The following is a 25,421-nucleotide window of genomic DNA, read 5'->3' as shown; positions in this document are numbered from 1 at the left end:
CTTGCTCAATGCAATTCATCCTCCGTATAAATTTACCAAACCAAAAAAAAACAACAACAACAACAACAAAAAACCCCAAAAACAAAATATGTAATTTCATCAAGCCACGCCTTTATTTCTCTTGGGTATAAATTGTACAAACAATAGTGTAGATCAAATCAGCAACATCTTAATGTGACCCAGTCCCTGATCTCCATCTACATCATCAATTCCTGTAAAAGGCAGGGAAAAAAGCAAATTGAGTAACACTGCTTGAAACCATGGCACCACATTTAAGGACTGAGCTCTTCTCAGATTAAATTAACTGGCTTCAGGACAAATTCAGAAGAACGAAAGTCAAATGTTAATTCATCACAGAAGAGTTAAAACAACAACAACTGTAAAATGCATTTAATTGAATGACTTGAGATCTTTTAAAATAAAGATAGCATTTAAAACTCACCATAATAGCATTGACAATGTCATTATTGTTATTTTTCAGTGCACGCACAGCCTTTGCCCTGGATACATTGGCCTGTGACATGACCAGCTCAATGTCCTTGACCTCCACTCCGGTCTCATCAACCTGCAAACGGTAAAGCACATCACTCATGAATGTGGACATTTGCTTTTGTTGAACACAAGCATGTTCAGTATTATTCACTCACCTCTTCCTCTTCGCTCTCCTCCTGTACTGTCGGCGTCTGTGTGTTTTCCTGGATGTTTGAAACTGCTTCTCCTTGTACCTTGAACTTCTCTGCGGCTGCTAACTGAGCTTGCTGGGACAGATCTTCAATCTGAGGAGAGAAGAAATCATCAGAATTTTAATTTGTTTTGTGAGCTTCAATGTTCTTCACTTACACCACTGTGAAAGTTTCTCTCTCAGAACAGAAAGTTTGGCTTCATCAGACTCAGAAGAACGAAAGTCAAACTATTTAAATCATCACCAAGAGGTCACTTAGGACTAGATCACCAGACAAGTTTGCTACACAGAATATGTTATCAACCGAAACAGGGCCAAGATAGGTGTTGCTCACACCAACCTTAAATAAGCAGATTTTATTTTAATCTTTACCTTGGCCTCGCCAAAGACAATGTAAGTATCTGAAGCTGGACTTTTGTAGACATCTGGTTTAGTGATGACAAAGAGAATGTTCTTGGACTTGCGAATGGTTACTCTGGTAACACCAGCAACTTGTCTCAACCCCAATTTGGACATGGCCTGGCAAAAAGAAGAAACAATACTGCATTAAGTCTAATTGAATTTGGGGTTAAAATTACATTCATTTAGTTCCTGTGGATGACCCACCTTTCTCGCTTTCTTCTCACTCCTGCTTTGTTTTGCTTTGCTGACTGGTTCCTCATCAATTTCAGCTGCAGCTGCAAGCTGTGAAACAGGAACGAAGTTTCAATCCATGAAAAATAGTACATGAAACAGTGAGAGAAAAAGTGTAGATAAAGTACTGCTTTTTGTATGTGTTGATCAAAATAATCTTACCTGTGCCTGCTGTGTTTGTGTCTGTGCAGAGTCCTGCTCCTCCAGTTCAGGAACAGATTCGTCACTGTCAGATTCAGTGCCAGACCCTAAAACACCAAGACATGTTAAGTTCCTTTGCCATTACACACAGACGTTTACCATAAATACTGTTTAAAAATAAATCTTTGATTGCAATAGAAAAAAAGGGTGGATCAGTGTTCAAATTGCACAAATACTTTAATACGCTTTAAATATAAACAAACAAATTGCCATTATGCTTATGATTCTGAATAATATTCACATTGATAAAACACTCAACTACTGGCCCTATGCTCTTTAAACTGCTCCCTGAAAAGCATCCAACTGAAGCTTTAACTTAACTCAAAGACTAAAAGGCAATTTCCAAACCACACAGTTACCAGGCTAACTCTAACCGATGAAGTGACCCTAAAGAATTTTGTAGAAGGAAACATTTTGCAATACGTAACAGCAGCATAAGCATAAAAAGCACAAAGAGACAGAAAAAGATACCCTTGTCGTTCTTGATGACTGGATCCAGTATGGATGGTGCTTTAACAGGTTTGGGAACAGGGGCTGGCTCAACTTTAGTGAAAAGGACAGGTTCAGTTTTAAGGGTAGGGGCAGTATCAACTTTAGGGGCAGAGGTGGGTTTAACTTTAGGGGCTGCAGCAGACTTAACTTTTGAAGCAGCAGCTTCAACTTGAGACGTAAGAACAGGCTTAACTTTAGGGGCAGGCTTGCCTTTAGGAGCAGCCTCAGCTTTAGGAGCAGGAGCAGCAGCCTTTGCTTTAGGCGTAAGCTTGCCTTTAGGAGCAGCCTCAGTTTTAGAAGCAGGGACAGACTCAGCTTTAGGGATAGGAGCACCGACCTCAGATTTAGGGACAGGAGCAGGCTTGTCTTTAGAAGCCACCACCTCCACTTTAGGAGCAGCGACAGGCTTAGCTTTAGCAGCAGGAGCAGCTTCAACCTTAGTGGTAGGAGCAGAATCAGCTTTGGGCGCAGTCTCAACTTTAGGAGCAGGAACAGGCTCAGCTTTAGGGCTAGGGGAAGACTTATTTTTAGGTGCAGGAGCAGCATCAACTTTAGGGGCAGCCTGAGCTTTAGGGGCGGGAGCAGCCTCAACTTTAGGGGCAGCCTGAGCTTTAGGGGCGGGAGCAGCCTCAACTTTAGGGGCAGCCTGAGCTTTAGGGGCGGGAGCAGCCTCAACTTTAGGGGCAGCCTGAGCTTTAGGAGCGGGAGCAGCCTCAACCTTAGGGGCAGCCTGAGCTTTAGGGGCGGGAGCAGCCTCAACTTTAGGAGCAGCCTGAGCTTTAGGTGCGGGAGCAGCCTCAACTTTAGGGGCGGGAGCAGCCTCAACTTTAGGGGCTGGAGCAGCCTCAGCTTTAGGGACGGGAGCAGCCTGAGCTTTAGGTGCAGGAGTAGCCTGAGCTTTAGGGGCAGCCTGAGCTTTAGGTGCGGGAGGAGCCTCAACTTTAGGGGCAGCCTGAGCTTTAGGTGCAGGAGGAGCCTCAGCTTTAGGGGCAGCCTGAGCTTTAGGTGCGGGAGAAGCCTCAACTTTAGGGGCAGCCTGAGCTTTAGGTGCGGGAGGAGCCTCAACTTTAGGGGCAGCCTGAGCTTTAGGTGCGGGAGGAGCCTCAACTTTAGGGGCAGCCTGAGCTTTAGGTGCGGGAGGAGCCTCAACTTTAGGGGCAGCCTGAGCTTTAGGTGCGGGAGGAGCCTCAACTTTAGGGGCAGCCTGAGCTTTAGGTGCGGGAGGAGCCTCAACTTTAGGGGCAGCCTGAGCTTTAGGTGCGGGAGCAGCCTCAACTTTAGGAGCAGCCTGAGCTTTAGGTGCTGGAGCAGCCTCAACTTTAGGGGCAGCCTGAGCTTTAGGTGCTGGAGCAGCCTCAACTTTAGGGGCGGGAGCAGCCTGAGCTTTAGGTGCGGGAGCAGCCTCAGCTTTAGGGGCGGGAGCAGCCTGAGCTTTAGGTGCGGGAGGAGCCTGAGCTTTAGGTGCGGGAGGAGCCTGAGCTTTAGGTGCGGGAGGAGCCTGAGCTTTAGGTGCGGGAGGAGCCTGAGCTTTAGGTGCGGGAGGAGCCTCAGCTTTAGGGGCGGGAGCAGCCTCAACTTTAGGGGCGGGAGCAGCCTCAACTTTAGGGGCGGGAGCAGCCTCAACTTTAGGGACAGCCTGAGCTTTAGGGGCGGGAGCAGCCTCAACTTTAAGGGCAGGTGGTGCTTTGTGTTCAGCTTTAGGAGCTTGCTTAGCTTTAGGGGCTTGCTTAGCTTTAGGGGCAGATTCAACTTTACTGGTAGAGACAGATCCTGCATTAGGAGCTGCTGGGGTAACAACAGGCATTGTACTAGGTGGCATAGGGGGGAAAGCAGGCATTGAAAAAGGATTCTCAGGTGGTAAGAGAGGTGGGAGATCATCATCCTCTAATGCTGCAGGAGCAGGTTTTGGAGGAGTAGCAGTGGCTGGTTTCACATTTGGCATTTGGGCAGGGCTAGGCTTAGCAGCTGCTTTTACAGGCAGAGGAGTCTTGGATTCTGAAACAGCAGGGGTTGCTACTTTTGGAGCTTCAGAGGCAACCTTGGGGGCTTCAGCTGCTTTGGGTGGACTGGAGACCACAGCTTCTGTAAATGACTTTGGTGCTGGGGCAGCAGATTTAGACGTTACTTTAAAGGCAACAGGAGCCACAGCAACTTTGGGAGAGACAGGGGAAGCATTTCCATCTCCTGCTGATTTTGCTACCTCTGGTACTGGTATAGCAAGAGATGGCACAGCTGCAACTGCTGCAGGAGCCTGAGCAGGCTTAGAGGCAGTGGGAGTTGCTTGCTCAGGTTCAGCAGGTTTAAAATTCTTTGCTTTCTCTTGCTTCCCTTGTTTGCCAGCCTTTACCACCTTGGGAGCAGTCTGCTCAGCTTCCCTAGCTGCAGGACAGTCAGCCAAAGGGGAGCATGGAGGGGTAGCACGAGGGCCAGAGGCAGATTTAGGAGAGGTAGGGGAGCTTGAAGAGGCAGAAAGAGAAGAGCGTTTCCTGCGTCCAGCAGGAACTGGCTTAGGAGCGGTGGTGTGAGGAGAAGAGGACAGCTTGGGGTTAGTTTTGCCCTCTTTAGGCTTTGCCTGAGAGGGAGCAGGGGCCGCAGCAGCAGGTGTGGCTAATGGAAATAAAAGGGCTAGAGTGACTTTTTTGGGAATTAAAAAGTGCATGGTGTAAACCATCACATCCATGCTGGTTATAAGGGATGCTGTCATTTGCACAAATGTGTTAAATCGGTCCAAAAAAAGCCCAACTACTAAATCAGACCAAACACACCAGATTATCCTGTTAAATTTTTTTAAACTTTGGTAAAAAACAAGCAAAAAAAAACACTACTCAACTGCACATGCATGAACCAGATAGGAATTGGCAATGAACTACAACATCAAACTTCAGCACCTAAAACTATCTGCAAAAAACTAACACTGTTCAAAAACTTTTAAACCATGTAAACAAAGTGTAATATGCCTACTCCGCAAATCTGTAACAAAACTGAAATGGTGAATAGTTATTAGTAAGCAAATGCCCTCAGAGGTAGTGAAGCTGCATTTTGCAAAAAATATTAAAAATGTGGTATTTTGCTTCTACAGTACACAATCCTAATTAAAAACAGATCTAAAGAGTTACAGAGCAACATAAACTTGGTTAAAAACACTACCCTTTTGGGTCACTGTGAGAGCAAGCAACAATGCATGAGAATGGATAGGTCTTATGTGCATTTGTGCAGATTATGAACTGTAATCCGAAGAGAATGTATCAAATACTTAGCTCTTTTGTTATAAATACGAGAAGAAATATCGCGACTCTCAAAACCAAAGTAATGCCATTCTGCCTAGTGGAAAAATCTTGTCTCTTGCATGATAAAAATGCTCACTCTAACGGATCCAAGAAATCCTATTTATTATTCATATTGTCATAATTGCAGTTTACCAACGTGCTATCAAAGAGATAGTGTTGCATATTTATTTCTAACCACACCCAAGATATGTATTCTTAGGTTTACTTAAATTATTAATTTTGTTTAACACTTAGCTATAAATATTCACATTGTGAACCAAATAATACTATACGTAAATATATAGAAAAGTTTGTTCCTTAAAATCAGAATCATTGGGATGCTTAATTTGTAAAAATGCTAAATTGCTTGATTATCTTCACAAAAACCAGGACGTCTTGCAAATACATTCAGGTACAATAAATTCCTCCAATAAAGAACATCGCACTTTCTAATCAAAGACAGTATCTTGGATTAAAAAAAAACAACTAAATGCCTTATTCAGGCTGCAATTGCTCAGGTTCAGTGAAATGTTAGGAACTTGTTCATGCAGAACGGTACTGTTCATATTTCATGCACAAAAATGAAAGGAAGCATGTGCTTTCAATATCACAACTCAACTTTAGTGTAATATTAACCAGTGCAGAAAAAAACACACTGTTGGGCAAGGCAGTCCTGGATTACTATTTTTTTAAACCCCTGTTACTACCTCATTACCAATCAATATATATAAAAAAACCTTTTTGTCTGCAAAATTAAAGACTTCAAAATATCTTTTGTTTTCCACAGAAGAAATCCATACAAGTTTGGATCAACATCAAAACTATCCCTTTAACAGAACTAGTGCGTTTTTTAATCCAGGGAGGGGCTCAAAATGAACATTAACCTGAAAAAACTCTAGGTGGAGAAAAATGACTCAAAAAGCATCCCCACCCTACAAAACATGTCACAGCTCCAACTAGAGAAACTAGCTTTGTGAAGTTTCTACAACAGCTGGTAGAGCACCATAAAAAACCCTGACGAAAATCTAAAACAGGTGCAAAAACACCATAAAAATAGACACACTTACAGTAACTGCCTTATTGTTTAAATAAAAATTAATAAAAAAACAATGGCAAAAGGATGAACACTATAGCTCCAGGACCCCTCACACAACCTACGTTGGTTAAGTGGGACATGCACATTTAAAGGCAGCACTAACCCGTCTCAGCCTGGGGCTGCTGCATCTCCTGCTCTGTAACAGGGACAGTTTCTGTGGCTTCGCCTGGCATTCTGGACTGCAACAGAAACCAACAATAGACAAACAATTACAAGCTTCGCCAAAATGAAATCAACAATACATTTCAGACATGCGTTAGTCTGTGCTCATGTGTCTACAACCGCTCAAAGCGAGCAGTGCACTACTAGGCCTCTTCCTGTAGGCCTCTGCTGTCAGCTGTGAACAGCCGGCTGAATTAAACCCACTGCTGTGTTCACGTCTCGACTGATAAGATTTCATAATAAGTCCGCTGTACAGTAACCGAGTTTTATAAAAAAGCCAAACGCATAGTCTATTCAATATCATAACGACACAGGTTGGCGTACAGGCTGTACATAGTCGCGCGTGCACTGTGATGCACATTTCACGTGTGTAACAGAACAGCACTGTCCTCTTTTAGACAAATCGCTACCCAAATAATAACAAAACGACGCGGACAACTGGAAATCAGTTTTTCATCTTTCATAATATAATGCTATCATAATGTGTGTACATGCGTGTGCTTATAAATTAACTGTTTAATAGGCGAGATCAACTTTCTTAATGAGCGATTGTTACTGACGCACACAAAGCCTGTTATTTTTGCCATTATATTTATATTTATTTACACAAATTTCGCTCTAGTCGTTTTTGAAACTGTATTTGGTGTGGTTTTAACGTCGCTCCTCTCACACAGCAAGCGGCGGCGCGACTCGCTCCCCCATTTTGAGCAGTCAGCCGGTTGTATTCACTGAGATATTTACTTAACAATACAGCCAAATAAATAAATCTTTACCGTTCGGCACAGAGGAACACTAAAGCAGCGGCACAAGTAATAAATCAGCGGTCAAAAGCGTCAAAACAGGGTTGGATGACAGTAGATGTAACACAGAAGAACTCACTTGTTCAGGGCACAGGATCCAAGATGGCTGTAAGAGAGGGCTTCTGACCTCCGCGTCGCTCTGATGTCACAGCTCTGCTTCCGGCCTCAGCAGGAAGTTGCTTCTGGATACGCTCTTGCTGATAGCGAGAATCCACATTTACAGGTAAAAATATTGTTTAAATGCTCGAGTCCTGGTATTTCAGCGCGGTACTGTGTAGACATTAATCAGACGTGATGGAGAAATCTCTATAACTGTTTTAAAAGAAAGCATGCGTTTTTGTTTACAAAAAATAGCAATGCTATGCTAACCGGGATATTTATAAATTCGTTTGCCTGACGTACTATAATATCAATATCTAAAGTACTTTCTTTTACCGTAGGATTTTAACGTGAGAACATATGTTAAGCAGGTTAAACACCTTTGTGTACCGCTGTGTCTTTTAGGTCACATACCCCCAAATATCATCCTAAAATGTGAAAAGGCAGTAATATATTTTCATGTTTAAACACCGGCCTAAAACATTCTTCTGTTTAATTCCAGCACAGAGATGTCTATGTCCCATTTGTATGGGCGTAGAGGTAATGAGGAGGAGGAGGATGGTGTGGAAATTGAGAAGTTTGAGGTGACTGAGTGGGACTTGGCCAATGAATTCAACCCGGACAGACGCAGATACAGACAGACTAAAGAAGAAGCGACTTATGGGATTTGGGCAGAGCATGACTCTGATGATGAGCGGCCCAGCTTTGGGGGGAAAAGGTATGTGGTTGGGTAAACTGACCTTGGTAAAAGACCTTAGTGACTAAGCGGTAAATACTGATACTTGTATCCACACAGATCCAAAGACTATTCAGCTCCCGTGAACTTTGTGAGTGCTGGCCTACGAAAGACTGCAGCTGAAGAGAAAGCAGAGCAGGAGGGTTCAGATGACTCAAATGATAGTGGAGAAGCACCTCCTCCACCCCGCGCTGCTGCTCCCAAAAAACTCCAAACGGTAAATACACAAAAAATTGCACATCAGATCCAAAAGTATGAGGGTTTAAACAAATTATTAACAATGTTTTTGAAAGCCCAGAAGTCTGAACTTATTTGATCAGTAAAGACAATAATATTGTTACCTTGTACAGCATTGTATTTAAAATTATTTTCTATTTTAAAGTTTTTAAAATGTCTTTTTTTTTTTTTTTTCAAGCTGAATTTTCTGTATCATTAGTCCAGTCTTCATTGTCAAATGATTCTTTCAAGATGATTCAAACGTGCTTGATGCTCAAGAAATATTTCTTCTTAATGTTGACAACAAATATTTTGAGCATTCTTAAATGAATGTTTGATCAATCAAATGACTCTTTGGCTTGTAGAATAAGAGTGTTTATTTCTTTCAAACTATAAAAGTCTTACTGATCCCAAAGATTTCAACAGAAGTGTAATGTATGTCTGCGTATTCTTTATTTTAGGGTGGAAGCTTTAAGACGTCCCAAAGGTTTGCAGGTGGTATCAGAACAGGGCAGGACATCGGATCATGGGAGAAACACACACGAGGCATCGGTCAAAAACTTCTGCAAAAGATGGGCTACGTTCCAGGAAAAGGATTGGGCAAAAATGCTCAAGGTAAAACAAATTTTGCTTATTGTGAATGATGTGCTTACTTGGGGATGGTGTCGTGATGTGAACGTCCTTTTATGAATATTTTTGTGTTCAGGTATTGTGAACCCGATTGAGGCGAAAGTGCGGAAGGGCAAAGGAGCGGTAGGAGCGTATGGCAATGAGAGGACCCAGCAGTCCCTGCAGGATTTCCCTGTTGTAGACTCTGAGGAGGAGGAAGAGAAAGTAAGTCGGCACTGACAAATTATCGGTGGTTACAGTGAGCAAATCAAATGCTCATCATATTCAAAACAATTTAAATTAAATAAAGGGATCCTTTTAATTGCAACGTGGAGTCAGGAAACACATAAGCATTAGAATAAACAGAACAGCAGCGGGTCAGATATTTCTTCAACAGCCCTGTTTTCTTTGAAGGAGTTTCAGAGGGAGTTGGGGCAATGGCGTAAAGAACCAGGAACGGCAAAGAAGAAGCCTAAATATTCTTACAAGACTGTGGAAGAACTTAAAGCTCATGGCAAACTGACCAACAGGAGCATGAGCAGACCTGCTGGAGAACTGGCTCAGGTTAAGGTGAGAGTGCAGAACACTTGAAGTAATGCACAATAGTCTTGTATATCTCGAAAAACATTTAACCCATCCATTGTGTGTCTAGGTGATCGATATGACAGGCAGAGAGCAGAAGGTGTATCACAGTTACAGTCACATGAGTCAGAAGCACAGTGTTCCCGAGGAGGCCCCTTTGAGTGTGAGCACACGTGAACAGAAGACCTCTGGCTTCTCCTTACCGGAGCTGGAACACAACCTCAAACTGCTCATTGAGCTGACAGAGCAAGACATCCTACAGGTACAGTACTCAGAAGCGTGCACTAATTTACAACAACATTTAAAACAATACTGTATAAATTAGGTAATATAATGCTGATTATAAAAGTGTATGCAATTCAAATAATTTTGTAATAATTAAACCGTAAGTGGTTGCTTCCTGTGTTGTGCTCCACGTGCAACCCTTCACACATTGTTTCTCATATTTATATGATAATTCTCTTCTTAATAAATGCTTGTTTTGCTCAATGACAGAAGCAAATAGCTAGCTACTTCTGGATTACTTCTAATTACGAGTTTGATGTGTTCAAGTGCATTGTTTTTAGAAAGAGCAGAAATTATGGTGGACTGCCTGTTTTGTCTTGCTTGTTTTCTGGGAAATCATATTAAAGTCAAAAGGTATGGGTTAGAAGATATTTAGCCAGTATCCAACAGGTTTTGAATAATATGTTGAATAATATAATTCACAGCTTATTCATCATCGCTGGCTGATGATTCCTAAATTTCAGTCAAATAACTTATATTTTTCATGTGTTCAATGCATAAAATATGCATCAAATGGTTAATTATATACCTAAATATAGAAGCCTAATAGCAGGTGAAAGCAATGAAGATGTTGTGAGGGAAAAACAAATAAACATATCTCTATGTTTCTTTTCTGTGCCATATTTAACATTTATGGTTCTCACAACTTGGAAAATCAGGTATCATAGTTATGTTTCCTAGTTGTAAATAAGATTAGAGAGGCATTTCATGTGATTATTTCTGATAGCGTGTGAAGGCTGCATGAACTTTGTTAATTTCTCTCTGTGGGTTTGTGGTGTTTGTGCGTGTATAGAGTGCAAGACGTCTACAGCACGAAAAGGACACTGTGGTGACCCTGACCCACGAGAGCGACGCACTGCAGGTCAGGTTGGCAGAGGAGGAACAGTCTGTTGGTCGGCTGGAGCAGGTGATGAACCTGGTGGATCGTTTCGAAGCAGGCGATAAAGAGGGAACCCCTGCTCTCAGCCTTCAGGAGTGCGCTAAGATCTTTCAACAGCTGCAGACGGAGTTCTATCAGGAGTATAAAACCTTGGGTTTGGGAGACCTAGCTGTGTCTGTGGTGCATCCTTTATTGAAAGAGAGACTTCGCAGTTGGGATCCACTGAAGGTATACATTTTATATAGTATTTATAATACGGCTCAAAACATCGTACACAAAATAAATGTACACATTATACCCACATATTTTGGAAACGAAAATTTAATTGTGGTTAATTGTTTGACAGCACTATTTAAAAATGCAGTAGAGAAAAACACTTGCTATCCTGAAATAGTATTACACGCAACTTTTTTTTCTGAATATATTATAAAATGTAATATGTCATTTAAAATATATTAAAATATTTTTATTTATGGTTGGAAACTATTTAAAAAATCTTGTTCGATCTTTGTTTCAATCGTCATCGTTTTTTTGTATTGTTTCCTACTTTTGTATAAGCCCTCATCTCTCTGTTTATCTATAGGACTGTTCAGATGGTTTAGAAGAAGTCGGTCAGTGGAGAGCCATTCTTGAAAGCTCACAATCTCTTCACGGTGGCCCAGACACTTCTAACATGGACCCCTATCACAGGTAGCCTATATCTGGGAGTGTGTATGCAGAGTGTCTATGGAAGCGAATGACTCAAGCAGGAGTTTTGTTTTGTGCAGGTTAATATGGGAAGTGTGGGTTCCAGTCATGAGGAGCTGTGTGTCTCAGTGGCAGCCCAGAATCGTGGGGCCAATGGTGGACTGTGTGGAGTGCTGGGCTCCTGTATTGCCTCTGTGGATTCTGGATCATGTTTTGGAACAGCTTATTTTCCCACGACTACAAAGAGAGGTTTGTGCTGACCATATGACCAATTCACATTTGCACATTTCCTTGTAAAACATAAATATGTTTAAGATCTAACCTCTCTGTGTTTTTGGATAGGTGGACAGTTGGAACCCACTGACAGACACGGTGCCGATCCATTCATGGATTCATCCCTGGTTGCCTCTGATGCAAACCCGTCTCGAGCCGCTGTACGCACCAATCCGCAGTAAACTAGCCCATGCCCTGCAGCGCTGGCACCCCAGCGACTCCTCTGCCAGACTCATTCTGCAACCCTGGAAAGATGTCTTCACACCCGGTGCATGGGAGGCCTTCATGGTCAAAAATATTGTTCCAAAACTAGGTATGTGCTCCTCTTTTAGACTATCCGTGTCAAGGCGTTGGGAGTCTTAAGGAGTCTCTGAAGGTTTTGCTACTGTGTTGCAGCTTTGTGTTTAGGAGAGCTGGTGGTGAATCCTCATCAGCAAGTACTGGAGCCATTCAACTGGGTGATGGACTGGGAAGGCATGCTCTCTGTCTCCACCATGGTTGGACTGCTGGATAAGAATTTTTTCCCCAAATGGCTACAGGTCAGTCAGTGTAAAAACTAATCAATAGAATTCAAAACATTTTATATTATGTCTGGTGTAATACGTAAGTATGCTTGCATTTTTGGAAATGAACGTATGAGACTAAAACAGTGCCATCAAAAATGAAGTGAACCTATTTAGTAAGATCCAATATTTAAAAAAGAAATTTGGAAAGTGAATTTAAAAATCTAATTAATATTGTATTATTTTAATAGGTTCAACCAACATTTTAAACATGAATTTAATATTTAATACATAAGCATACTTTTTTATTTCATTAACGAAAACATATTGGAACATATTTTTGATGTATCATTTCCATGTTAATGTCTGATTTTAAAATAACATTTTTTGACAATAATAATTTTTGATTCTAAAGCATAATAGTAAAAAAAGACTTTTTGTGACAGAGGTCAGAACTCCTATTATGATGTAGATTTTTGAGGTGCACTCTTCATTAAATAATCTGTTGCTTTTTCTACAATGTATAAAACAGTGGTAAAATATCTTTTTAGGAGAGTTAGACCTTTCGGGTGATATTTAATTTGTCATGATTAGATTAGGATTCATTTGTATTTATAGTGAAGTAAACTTCACTCGTACATTTGAGTTGAGTTCTAGGTGCTTCTTTTGTTTTCTGGTGCAGGTGTTGTGTTCCTGGCTCAGTAACAACCCAAACTACGAGGAGATCACCAAATGGTATCTGGGCTGGAAAAGTTTGCTCTCAGACAACCTGCTCAGTCACCCACTGGTCAAAGAAAAACTGAATGAGGCTCTTGACATCATGAATCGTGCTGTTGCCTCTGGACTAGGTCAGTCACTAGAAAAAAACCCCCCCAAAAACATATAGTATCAACTAAATGTGTTTCTAGCTTTATAGGTCCCTCATTCTACCTTTTTAAATTCACTTTTGTCTTTTGCAGGTGGATATATGCAACCAGGAGCAAGAGAGAATATTGCGTATCTGATTCAGACGGAGAGAAGGAAAGATTTCCAGTGCGAGCCTCAGCCTGAGCGTCGTGACATGGACAGTTCTGTGACACGGCCACCAGGCACCGCAGCGGCACCAACATCTGTACCCACCAACTTTAAAGACCTAGTCCAGGCCAAAGCTGAGGAGAACGGCATCGTCTTCATGCCACTGGTGGCTAAACGGCATATGGGCAAACAGTTGTTCACATTTGGCAGAATAGTCATCTACATTGAGCGTGGAGTGGTCTTTGTCCAAGGCGAGAAAACCTGGGTTCCTACATCACTACAGAGTCTGATTGACATGGCCAAGTGAGATTGATGATCAGTCACAGAAGCTGTTTAATTGTTGCCGTCTAGTCTGCTTTCATGCAGTTCATAACGCTGTATCAGACTTGTCTGTCGATGTTTTTTATATTGCTGAAGAACTGGTTTTGAATAAATGAGTCTTTAAATTAACATCATGTTTGCATGTTGTATTTAGCTCACAGCCACATTTTCATTCAGACTAAAATCAGCTGTTACACAGCCACTTTTTGTATACCCCCCCTTTTAATCAGACAACAAATAACAGATTTGTACAAGTTATTTTATTTAACTGGTAGAAAAATGAAATAGGTTTGATTTACAAAACACAACATAAGAGAAAACCTATTTCTATTAGAAAAGTAAAGAAACAGTATCACTTAATGACAACTTGACTGATCGTCCAATGGAATGATTCACTCTGTATGTGAAAGTGTCTGTATCTTCAGAAGCAGAGAGTCAGCAAATAAACATGTAAATGCATTCTGAAACGGCTATTTTACAGTTCTTTTTTTTTTCTTAGAAGTCCTTCTGAAGATCTGAAAAAACAAAATCACATTCAAATAAATCTGCACAGTCACAAAACTACATCCACCATCATCAGTTTAAGGACGTCAACACTAAAGCCAATCCTTATTGTTTTAAAATCATGGCCAGCATTAAATTATGAACCACTGTGGAACTGAATAAAAACAGAAGGCATAATAAAAATCAAATCAACTGAATAATCATGTTGATATATTTAAAAGTGCTTTTTAAGAAAAAAACAATTATTTGTAAAAAGAGGCTATTAGCATGCTGAATTAATTATGCAATATGACTGAAATGTCATGCATCCAATCCATCTGTAATGTAAAAGCTGAACTCTAGTGTATGTGAAGGACATGAAAGTGGGAGAAACTCATTTTTAACTCACCACTCTTCTGCAGCATCTCTCCTTTCCGAGACCGAGCCATTGCCTCCAAAAACCGATCAAAGACCTTCACGTACTTGGCCAGGCTGGTCCGCTTGTAGTCTACAAATAATAAAAAACATGTTTAGCACACAGTACCTGCCCACAGAACTGAAAAACACCACAACTGTCAATGTTTGCTCACCTCTGATTCTGCGTCGTTCTCCAGCTTCTTGTTCATTCTCCTTGTCCTTTGTGTCATCTTCCTCCGCCTCATCTTCTCTTGGCTTCTCCAGCTCCTCACAGATCAGACTACAGGGAGACAAGCGAGTCTAAAATATCCTCATAACTTCAGACATAAGCTCTTCAAGCTCTTCATTTTTTAGAAACCACAGCATATATAAAGCACTTGTCACATTATATGGAACAACCTGCCAAAGATGGACACTGAAATATTCCACATTTACCTGATCGTAGGGACCTCAAAAGGATCAAACGTGTTCAGTTCTTTCAGATCTATTGGAACTGAGATTCGACCTAAAGAAAATATTGAATACAAAAAGAACTGAAATTACATTTTCAATCCATTTTACTCGAAACGTAAAGCACAGATGAAACTTGCACCATAATAGTAGCATTTATTTTTTATTAAAAATATTGGTAAAATGTGTTAAATATAACTATTTTAAACAGTGGTCATATGTTAAATTTTATGTAATTTATTCCTGTGCAAAGTTGGATTTTCTGCATGTCTCCAGTGGCACATGATCCTTCAGAAATCATTCTAATAAGCCGATTTTCTGCTAAATGAACATTTGTTCTCATCAATGTTAAATACAACTCTTTCTTAATATGTTTGTGGAAACAGTGACACTTGAAATAAGTTTTTTTTTTTTAAGAACAATATTTGAATTAGTAAAGAAATTAGTGTCACAAAAGATTGAAAAATAATGAAATAAAAGTGTATTTCCAAAAAACTAAACCATTTCCTTACCCCAAACATTTAAATATCTGTGTAAAGTATATAAAGCTGGATCTCACCTGTCTTGGGGTGTACGCTGAAGGGGCTCTTTAGTAAGTGGTTGACTCCTTTACTGACGTTGACATCCAAGCGCGGGTAACAGTACTGCAGCATGATCTCCTTATCGAAGTGCTGACCCTTCTTACTATTTGACTTCACAGACACGCATGAAAAAAACAAAACAAAAGGAAACTAAACTGCCTTCCGTGGTGAAAGATTTCAATTGTCTACAGATCTACTGCTTTTACCTTTTTACGTTCAACCAGATCGCAGAGTTTGTCCCATCGCTTCACTGGGTCCTTTACATCCTTATTAAAGACTGTCAGCTCCTTTCTGATATGTGCAGTCAGACTTAAAGAAACAACAGTCAACTGGGCTCCTCATATGAAAGGATCAGTTACACTAATCAGATACACACTGAATACAATGAAAACACACTTGACACATGAACGATTATTCCCAATATGTTTTGCTATGGCACCATAACTGGTACAGAAATTTGACTGGTATTTGTACCAATTACTGAAATACTGGTAACGTCACAGCACTACCGGGGAATGAAAGGATATCTTCAGGCAGCAGAGCGAGCACTTTGTCTATACTCTCCTTGCTGCCCAATATGTCCTGGTCCACAATGGCATATTGTTGGAAATAGTGCTCCACCACAGACAGAGAATGACTTAAAATAAACAAAGAGCATACAGTTACATCCCTGATGTGTAAATGCGATATGCCTGAGGAAGTGAGCCATTATATTTCCCCTTACTTGATGAAAGGATGGATTGGATCTGACAACACAACTTTTCTAACGGTCTCCTCGCCACCCTAAAAAGCATGCACGGGGGCACACAATGGATTAATTACATCACAGCTTTTAGATTTCACAGCTGAACAGTTTCTAGAACGATCAGTTATCTGATATGTGAATACCTTGATTAAACTGAGGTACTCTGCCACGGCAGACCGCGCCGCCACCGAGAGCTTCCTAGCAGCATCATCACAAACCCAACAATGCACCCCTCTCCGGCCCGAGTACACCCAGAGGAGATGGTGGAATCCAAAGTCATCTGAGCACAAGATTCGTTGCATTTGATTGTGTCTTTGTTATGTTGTCACACATTCAAGCTGTAAGGGTGCTGTTGATAAAAAGTTACGCTTACCCCGAAGTGCCCGGTCCAGAATACGGATAGCAATGGTCATCAGAGTCCAGCACTTTGAGCAGATATCGGCAGCACTGAAGAACAAAGATACATAAAGATTATTTTTGCTGTGCGGTTATGGTGTAGGGAGCGTAGATTGATGTGGGGAAAAAAAGGAATATAAAGCAGTTTACATAAAATAAGAGGAAAAAATATGAGGTACTTTCTCGAGGCACTGTATATACATATTAAAAAATCTGCAATCGTCCGTAAAATGAAAGAAACGGAAAAGGCATCTGTGTACCTGCAGCAATATCTGACGTCATCGTAGTCGGTCATGTCAATGTCAAACACCAGCTCCTTCTCCAGGGCCTGGAAGGTTCCAGACTTCACCGCGTTATGTTGACTGGGCTGTCAATCACAGAACCACAACAATTATGATCTTTTCATTTTTTTCGCACAAGAAATATAAAGCAGACTAAAGTAGTAGCAGTTATTTACTTTCATTGCCATGCCAAGTCTTTCAACTAATATGCATAGAGACATAAAAACTCATATGCATAATACAAAAGAATGATCAACATGCTGCTTAAAATATACTGTTTTAGCATATAGCACCACAGGCCATGCAATATATTGAAATATAACCCAATACTGTATAACATAACCCCAACATAACGTAACACAATCTAATATAGATGAGTTATATTACCCTGTGGCTGTAGACTGCTCCGATATCAATCTTGTAGGGAACCATTTTCTGCATCTCTTTCTCCAACTCGTTCTGAGTAGTGAAGGACTGATATCTCACATAAATGTCATCTTTTAGGGTGAAGGAAAACTCACGGTTCTGGAAGTAGTTTTTAGACACTGCAAGAGGCAAAATAACAAAGGTTGATTCTGGTAACGCTAGGGTTAACGTTAAACACTTAAATGTTGTTGAAAGTTAACGTTCGCGTACTATAAGGCCATACTAAATTTATTAAAAAACATATAAAACGATTTGCATTGTTAATATAAGAACTACAGAAAGCGCCGGTTAATCGTTGCGTTATCATAAAGCATGGGCAAGTTAGTGGCTAAGAGATGTACTTACCACCGCCATAACTTAACCAGCGATAGTACTGTGAAAACGGAAACAGTCTGCGGTAATAAATCGGCAACAAGTCGGGCAAACAAGCTGTATCATAATCAGAGCTTGACATACTTAAGCTGTGCAGTGTTTATTCTCAATGACAGCTGACTCTACAACCAGCGCGGGAAAATTTACGTAAATAGGAAATGACGCGCTTGGTTCTTATTCGTTGGTCTCGCGCCCGGCTCAAGTTACCGTTTTCTGCTCTCTCTGCTGCCACCTCAAGGCTGGGAGAAGAGAGGGTTATGATTGATGTTCAAGCGTGATTAAAAACGGACAGCCCACACACCTGTTTAGGGTGTTTTGTCGTTAGGCCCGAGGCGCTACAAAGGCTCCTGCAATCCCTACAAATATCGCGAAATATCAGAGCGCGTATAGGTTAACGGTTTTGCCCTAATAAAGTTTTTGAAAAGTTACCTAAAAGACAGCGCAGTCAGTGAAGAGCTTGAGAAATATAAGACGCAATTTGTGAAGAAAAAGGAAGAGCACTCGGGTAAATGTGAACAGAATATGTGTACTTTTTATTGTCTCGTTTCCAGAATGGTCCTCATTGTTGTCAAACTGTGCAATAATTGTGTGTATTAGAGGTAATTGAATGCTAACTGCGTAATTAGCCTCAAAACAAAGGAGTTGGACATGTGAAATAATAATGCAAATATGTCATTTTCCAACGGGAATGCTATTAAAAACAAAAGGTATCATTTTTGTTTATTTATTTAAAATATACACTTATCAATGTATCACTAAACATTGTTAGCAGACAAAGTAAATAAAATGCCAATAGCGTGAATGGTGCGTTTAAAGGGATAGTAAGACATAAAAATAAAAATTCTGTAATATTTTTAATGTCTGTTTATAATGCCGTTATGACCTTTTTTATATCTTAAGTTTTGGTTACCTGGACTTTTTAGGTTTGATTTTAAAATATTTTAAAAGTGATAGTTCACCCAAAAATTTAAATTCTGTCTCGAAGATGAGCAGAGGTTGTATGGGTTTGGAACGACATGAACGCGAGTAATTAATTACAGAATTTACTTGGCTTTTTTTTGTAAACTATCCATTTGACTTTTCCATTTGTGATTCAAAGATTAATCAAAGTCTTATGAGATCAGAATAATGTTTATGGGTGAATTATTTATTTGAGATGTTTTTATTATTTTTTGCAAATGTCATAAAAGGCCATTAAATTATTATTTATGTACTGAAATAAGTGTCTCGCACCGAAAACCAGTCAACCTTTTTGTATCTGCATTCAGAAGAAAACCATCAAACACTAAAATGCTTTTTTTTTCTGAACTACTTTTCCCTTTCAGATTCTCACCACAGGAGGGCAGGAATCACTTGAGTACCAGAGAGACTGCGACACGGTCATATTGACTGCAGGCGTATTGATAATTCTGCAGCTAACGCTGGATCCGATCTGCTGAGTCCACAGTCACCGCAGGAAACAGGTGAAGCTATATAAATGTTTGAATACGATGCCCGTGTCTGTAACACTGGCCGTTCACCAACAATGATATCCCTGCCTTTGAATGAAAGGCCCCACCAAAGCCTCCTGTGATTGGGGAAGCACTGTCCTTGTCCTCGCCTTCCAAAACAAACTGGAATATGTGATTTTTGGAATGTGTGTTTTTGATAAATGGTTTTGTTGATGGAAGCCTCTCTAAAGAAATTTTATTGGAGTAACTGCTGGTAAATCCTAATGGAGTGCAGCTCACAGGAGCTCTTGTACAAGTAAGAGCTCTACTTGGAGAGAGTGGCTGACTGAGAGCACTTGTGTCTGAGTGTACTAGTCTCATTTACACCTCTCCCTGCCTCTCACTGTTTTATTTAGTGTTGATTTCAGTACATTCACGTTAAACGCGGCTTGGCTGCTCCTTACACATGTTCGAGGATTGTACTTCCGTCAGCAAGCCTCTATATTAATTACTAGTAACTTCCTGAGTGGCTCAGCAGAGACGTTCTCATGTAGCAACTGGTCAAAGCTATTTTAGACCTAATATCCTTCCCTGAAGAAGTGCTGTTTCCCGTCGTCCTTTTTCAGCACTTTGAATGAATGTCTTCCTGTTCTTGAAGATACGCAAGCCTCTAATAGCAGAGTAAGCTGTCATGCTGTACGGGGTGATCTGTCATAATGCAACCTATCATTAAATACAAAAAGCTTTTCAGCAGTAGTAATTATGAAACACAAATAACAATATGTACAGTATCGTTGAAAATGTAGGTTAGTAAGATTATTATTTGAAAGCAGTTATTACTTTTAAGGACACATTACATTAATCAAAAGTGACAATGAAGACTAAGAAAAGAAAGTAACAGAACTGTTATTTTGAACAGTTTTTTTAAAGAATCCTGAAAAAATATCACAGCTTCCACGCAAATCTTAATCAGAACAATAGTTTTTAATAATAATAATAATAATAATAGTTTCTTGAGCAGAAAATCAGCATATTAGAATTTCTTAAGGATCGTGACTGGAGTATGGAGAATCAGCTTTGCCATTACAGCTATCTATTACATTTATTAATCTTAAAAATATTATATTGTTAATATTTCAATATTTCACAGTATTATATATATATATATATATATATATATATATATATATATATATATATATATATATATATATATATATATTTTTTTTTTTTTTCCATTTTGATCTGCACAGGAGACTTAAAAGGAAAAAAATAAATAAATGAAACCAACCCTATACATTTGAAAGGTAGTATAAAACAATTAATTAATTGCATTTCTAAATTAATACTTTAACAATTATAAAAATTTAAATACTTCACCATTTATAAAATGTAACAGCTTGTAAAAAAAAAAAAAAAAAAAAAAAAAAAAAAAAACATGCTGGTCTTGAGAGCTTAGTTTCAGTTTAAATCTACCTCGATTTTACGGCTGTCTTTCACCTAAGTACACGGTAATGCGTTTAAATAATGTTCACTTCCTGTAAGATGTATGTATGTTTGGAGGACAGAATTCACAGTTATTCTAACTTCAAGTTTGGGTAGCGGTGATTGAAACCCATAAAAATTACAGCTCGAAAAAGCATGTTTGTATATTTAGCTTTTGAGGCTCAAAACCTCCTCGTTACTGAGATCTAGTCCTTGTGACAACTTTTCATGTGACAGTTAGCTCCTACCCACTTGCAAGCCTCTTTTTAGTGTTTGTTTGGCACGGAGTCTCTGTGATGCGATAAACAAAAGAGGTTGGCGGTGCAAGTTCAGCACCACCTTGTTTACTTGATCAGCCTTGACAGAAATAGACTGTAATGTTTGCCTTTATAACAATGGCTGTTGTTGCGGGGCAGGATGAGGGGCTGGTAGAGAAGCAGAGCGGGAGAGAGAGGCTTATCTGGGCGACAGGGTGAAGCATGTCAGGGCTTCAACTACGGAACTCCACCGACACGCGAGTCTCTATTGTTCAGTTCACATCCTCCTCCTCCTCCTCCTGCAGTGGTGTTCTCCATGTGTGGGTGGAAGTGACTTTTCCCTCAGTGGAAAATCTCAAAGCCGGGCTTCCCTTTATTCTGAGGAAGAAAGAGAACTTCCTTCAAAACAGGTGCAGGTTTGTGCTGGTGAGACAGACTCTGACACACTTATGATCTAAGCAGGATGCTTCCCGTTTGAGTTAGGTAGGTAACATCTGTTACTAATGGTATCTCACCCAGCAACAGCTATCTAGAGGTATTATGAACATTAATACGCAGTCTTGTTCATTCGCATCAAATGAATTTCAAATGGGGTCATCGCACGGAAAGGGTTGCGTGGAGACCGTTTCGATTACTGATAAACGCAGGGCACAGGTGTTAATTAAAACGTACCGCTTTAGTTAGCCCGATAAGTGCCTGTGTGCCACTTATCTTCACGCTGAGAATGTACGTGCGCTCAGAAGAGAGCTGAATCTGTTAAATATTTCATTTCGCAAGATTTTTCTTTTTCAGGCCGTTGAAAAGTAAATCTGTGTGCACACACGCACCTACACACAGACGCTCTTGCACTAAGACTTCGCTGCTGTTGCTATGACTACATACTTTCGGTAAAAGTGTTGTCTGACACTGTAAAGTCAAAGAGAATACTCATGTTTTCATATCTAGTCCTGTCTTTTCTTTCTCTCTCACGTACTTGCTCCTCTCCGGCGCGCTCAAGGTTGTGGGTAATTTCGATTATAGCTTTGTGTGACCTTGAGACTCTTACAGAGCGGCCTAAAATACCGACAATTCTGTATGTGTGTTGTGTACCGTTTAACATAACTAGTAGTAATTCACTAAATGTTCTATGCCATGAGTTTTCAATCTTTGGATCCCTTGGTGGATAATAATGGACATTACAGAAATATTTACAGTGTTTACAGAAATTGTGTGTACAGAAGTTGTGGTTCCATGTAATAATAATGAAATTGTACTGAATACAATAATTCATATTTTAATATATAACATATGATATAACCTTTAAAATATTTACATTACTACGTAAGTCTATAGTGTTGAGAATTCTAAGAAATTTCCAAGTTCAGGATTGGGTTCCAGTGGTTCCGTTTAATATATTTTAATATAATAATTATATATTGTGATGTAATTTATATAACCTATCTACTTATATAATCTAATACTCATCTTGTATTAATATTAAATTGTATTTGGAATGTAGGTTAAATAAAAAATATTATATAAAAACAAAAATACATTGAGTTTTTCAAGTAATTGGCAGACCCCCTACGATCCCACCTTGGACCCCCTGTAGTAGACCGTTGCTTTAGTCTGGAGCTGCTACAAATTCTCTCAAATCTCTGACTTTGAACTCTTCAGTGGTCATGCTCATGGTGATTTAAACTTTGGAAGCAGTTTTCTTAAAATATCTTTTATAATGAGTTCCTTGTCTGGCATATTGTTGGTTGTTGTGATGCTTGATTGATAACGTATTATACACATGGAATTGCAATCAGGCTTCATTGTTGTATATCATTGTTTGTTTCCTGGTTTAACAGGGAAAGATTGTATCAAGATATATTTTTTCTTTTCTTTTTTTTTTTTTTTTTTTTTGCATGTAAGAAACAAGTTACCAATATTTGCATGATATTGCAGCATATACAAGCATTTGGGGAAGCTGCCCCACCCTGCTGTGATTGTGGGCACTACTGCATGTGTAATGCACCCTGACCTAATTAGTTCTTTACAGTTTCACACCCAAATTGAATGTGTCCTTAAGAGACATAAATTTCTTTAGTACCATATTCTGATTAACACATACAGTATCTCATCTTCATAAAATAGCTTTTGCTGACCATATTTTGTAGGATTCGTTAACTTCTATGTTTAACTTGTACAACATGGTTTACAGAAACATGGGTCAAAGTCAAGCACCTGATCTCAGACGTGGAACATCCGGAAAGCACGCAGCCTTTAAAATAGGTCTTTTTTTTCAGTATTCAGTCATTTTTACACTAAAACATTGTTCTTCAACCTACATTTTTAGATGTAACCATCAAAAACCTTGGACTACTTTAAACTCCAGACGTGTGTGTCCGTCCTGACTTATCCAAACACAACCCTATGGCCCAGAGACCCAGATGCCAAAAACCACGGTTGGCTAATTAAACAGCCAAATATGCTCATCCATTATCAGCATACCTCAGGGGTTCACTGTGACACACTGTACATATGTGTGAGAGTGAGTGATAGTGGGGGTTGGGTTTATACCTCATGAGTTTAGGGCAGCCTTAGGGACCCCGTTGGCAAGAAAAAGCCCATGGCAGTAAGAGAGGTATGTACTTATGAGGGCACGTGTGTGTGGTTGTTTTGTTCTGTTGCCAACGCAGCAGAAATCAGCTGTCTTGCAAATATTAGTAGTATATCAAATATTGTTGCAATTATGACTATTTTTATTGCGGAAATCACAAAAGCAGATGGTCCAATTAATTTTGGACCCCATTTGCTTTTGTTTTATGGAGCTTATACTGTAAATATTTTGCATCAAATGTTTGAAACCCTTCATCAAGTGAGCACTGAATGATGACAAAGGTGATTGAAACTTGAAAATTAGCAATAAAATATTCAAAATAATCTGACATATTTAGTGTTGTCTGATACCGATACATAAAAAGATTTGAAAAACAATATGCTGCATGTATCATACATCTTTAAGAAGGATGTGCAATATAAATCAGAAACTTAATATGATGTGAGTTGAGGTTTCACATTGTTTATGCAAATATCTGAATAAATTTACTATGCTGATTATGTACATTCATTTCTCCTGAGGCCACAAGGCCAGCTTGTTCTTGCGTGCGTGCGTGTGTGTGTGTGTGTGTGTGTGTGTGTGTGTGTGAGACATGCTTTCTGCTTCAGTAAACAGTCACCCTGACAGATTCAACAAGGGTTGACTGAGCTTATTGCTTTGAAGCAGTGCCGAAAATCTGTTTTGAACTTAAAACAACATTCCTGGGATAATGCAAGTATGAGAAGGTGAATAACACAAGCAGAAAAGGTGCATAAGAAAGAGTAGACACTGCTCTTGAAGGTCTGAAATCGCGTACTGAACACATTCGTGTTTTCTCCTGTCATTATGATCCTACATTGTTTCAGCAGTTCTAGACGATCTATGGCGTTGTTAGTGCTGGAGTCACAGTGGCTGGTTTGATGGCTGCGTGTGTGTGTGTGTGTGTGTGTGTGTGTGGCAGACTGCAGCTTATCAGTAATTGGAGAGAATAAGTCTAACCCCATCATTTCATTCCCTCCTTTACTGATTTCTCCCCAGTTTCTCTCACAGGTTTCTGTCTGCTGGATGTGAGACATTGGTAATGAGCCGGCATTCTGTCATTCCCTTACTTGACACCCCAGAGCCTTAGAGAGGAGAGAGGGACTGGCGCTGTTTGGGTGGAGAGGACGTCAAGCAGCTCTTTCGCTGTGCATTTTCCCTCTCTGATGCTGGATTTATTCTTCTAAAACCATGTTTAACAGACTGTGCTGTTTCATCCAAGTTCTTTTCTTTTTCCTTGATCTCCTTTTGAAAACCATGCTTCAAGCGGCGACTGGTCAAGGTCATCTTGATTTAATGCATTAAAGTTATATGAACATAAATGTGCGTTGTAAAATGCTAAAAATGCTTTTTCTTTTTTTTTTTCTTTTTTTTTTTAAATCCCTGGCAAAAATGACGTAGTTCTGTAAAGGCCCCTCCCACGATAGTGGGAGAATACTTTTTGTACGAAAAGAAAACACAAACAACTAATTTATTCAAAGATTCGTCACCGTAGCACCATTTTGGACAGCATCCAGTGTACGCATATGTGTATACTCGGTGGAAATCTGTTAGCACATAGTGTACATACATGTAAAGGCGAATCTTTCTATTGCATCTAACAACTGCTTATGCTGATTCACACAAAAATGTAAATTAATCACCCTCAAGTCATTCCATGTATACATTCTTTCAGAAATTTAGAGTAATATTAAATATCCTGGCTCTTCCAAGCTGTATAATGGCAAAGAATGGCCAGGCCAAGAGGGGGCTTTTTTTTTTTTTTTTCTTGGTTCTCATGAATACTTGCATATTCACACTGTAGCTTATGCTATAACTTCATCCTCTGTCGTCTGCTAAAACACCGTTCTCCCGTCAATGTTTATGACAGAAGCTGGAGATTACGGTTCATAAATACGGATATTTTTCTTACACAAACGCATTGCTTCACTTCAGAAGACCTTTATTAACCCCCGG

General features: G+C 39.8%; 3 protein-coding genes, 1 long non-coding RNA gene and 2 other non-coding genes across 10 annotated transcripts; 2 read left to right on the top strand and 4 right to left on the bottom strand.

Annotated features, from left to right (window-relative positions):
* Positions 1–91: 91 nt before the first annotated feature.
* naca (nascent polypeptide associated complex subunit alpha) lies at positions 92–7,537 on the bottom strand. 5 transcript variants are annotated; one of them, XM_043224230.1, is made up of 10 exons: positions 7,412–7,537; positions 6,474–6,549; positions 3,003–4,615; positions 1,988–2,918; positions 1,478–1,563; positions 1,289–1,366; positions 1,055–1,201; positions 648–776; positions 443–565; positions 92–212 (listed from the first exon to the last, which is right to left on the bottom strand). In XM_043224230.1, exons 2-10 carry the CDS (start codon positions 6,541–6,543, stop codon positions 198–200), a joined length of 3,192 nt encoding a protein of 1,063 aa, XP_043080165.1. In that variant the 5' UTR covers positions 6,544–6,549; positions 7,412–7,537; the 3' UTR covers positions 92–197. The 5 variants fall into 5 exon arrangements, with proteins under 5 accessions (XP_043080165.1, XP_043080162.1, XP_043080164.1 ...); XM_043224227.1 differs by having other exon boundaries at positions 1,988–4,615; XM_043224229.1 differs by having other exon boundaries at positions 1,988–4,615; positions 7,306–7,434.
* On the bottom strand, positions 286–361 carry LOC122329335. The gene has a single exon (XR_006247905.1). It is a non-coding gene; the product is annotated as a small nucleolar RNA SNORD59 (small nucleolar RNA).
* LOC122329336 lies at positions 857–932 on the bottom strand. Its single transcript, XR_006247906.1, has one exon. It is a non-coding gene; the product is annotated as a small nucleolar RNA SNORD59 (small nucleolar RNA).
* On the top strand, positions 7,414–13,666 carry tfip11 (tuftelin interacting protein 11). Its single transcript, XM_043224233.1, has 14 exons — positions 7,414–7,555; positions 7,934–8,149; positions 8,228–8,384; positions 8,845–8,998; positions 9,090–9,217; positions 9,407–9,562; positions 9,645–9,836; positions 10,653–10,967; positions 11,323–11,429; positions 11,507–11,675; positions 11,769–12,012; positions 12,096–12,238; positions 12,885–13,050; positions 13,162–13,666. The coding sequence occupies exons 2-14, from the start codon at positions 7,941–7,943 to the stop codon at positions 13,521–13,523; spliced, it is 2,502 nt and encodes an 833-aa protein (XP_043080168.1). The 5' UTR covers positions 7,414–7,555; positions 7,934–7,940; the 3' UTR covers positions 13,524–13,666.
* Positions 13,667–13,775: 109 nt separating this feature from the next.
* Positions 13,776–17,864, bottom strand: prim1 (DNA primase subunit 1). Its single transcript, XM_043224234.1, has 13 exons — positions 17,662–17,864; positions 17,278–17,435; positions 16,870–16,976; positions 16,587–16,660; positions 16,357–16,493; positions 16,193–16,251; positions 15,996–16,105; positions 15,675–15,766; positions 15,447–15,579; positions 14,873–14,942; positions 14,611–14,717; positions 14,430–14,528; positions 13,776–14,052 (listed from the first exon to the last, which is right to left on the bottom strand). The coding sequence occupies exons 1-13, from the start codon at positions 17,768–17,770 to the stop codon at positions 14,033–14,035; spliced, it is 1,275 nt and encodes a 424-aa protein (XP_043080169.1). The 5' UTR covers positions 17,771–17,864; the 3' UTR covers positions 13,776–14,032.
* A 183-nt stretch (positions 17,865–18,047) lies between these two features.
* LOC122329093 lies at positions 18,048–24,787 on the top strand. The gene is made up of 3 exons (XR_006247882.1): positions 18,048–18,193; positions 19,014–19,151; positions 24,465–24,787. It is a non-coding gene; the product is annotated as an uncharacterized LOC122329093 (long non-coding RNA).
* The last annotated feature ends 634 nt before the right edge of the window (positions 24,788–25,421 follow it).

The sequence above is a fragment of the Puntigrus tetrazona genome, chromosome 23 (genome assembly GCF_018831695.1).
Source record: "Puntigrus tetrazona isolate hp1 chromosome 23, ASM1883169v1, whole genome shotgun sequence".
NCBI lineage: Eukaryota > Metazoa > Chordata > Actinopteri > Cypriniformes > Cyprinidae > Puntigrus > Puntigrus tetrazona.
This window is presented reverse-complemented; position numbering and strand designations above follow the sequence as displayed.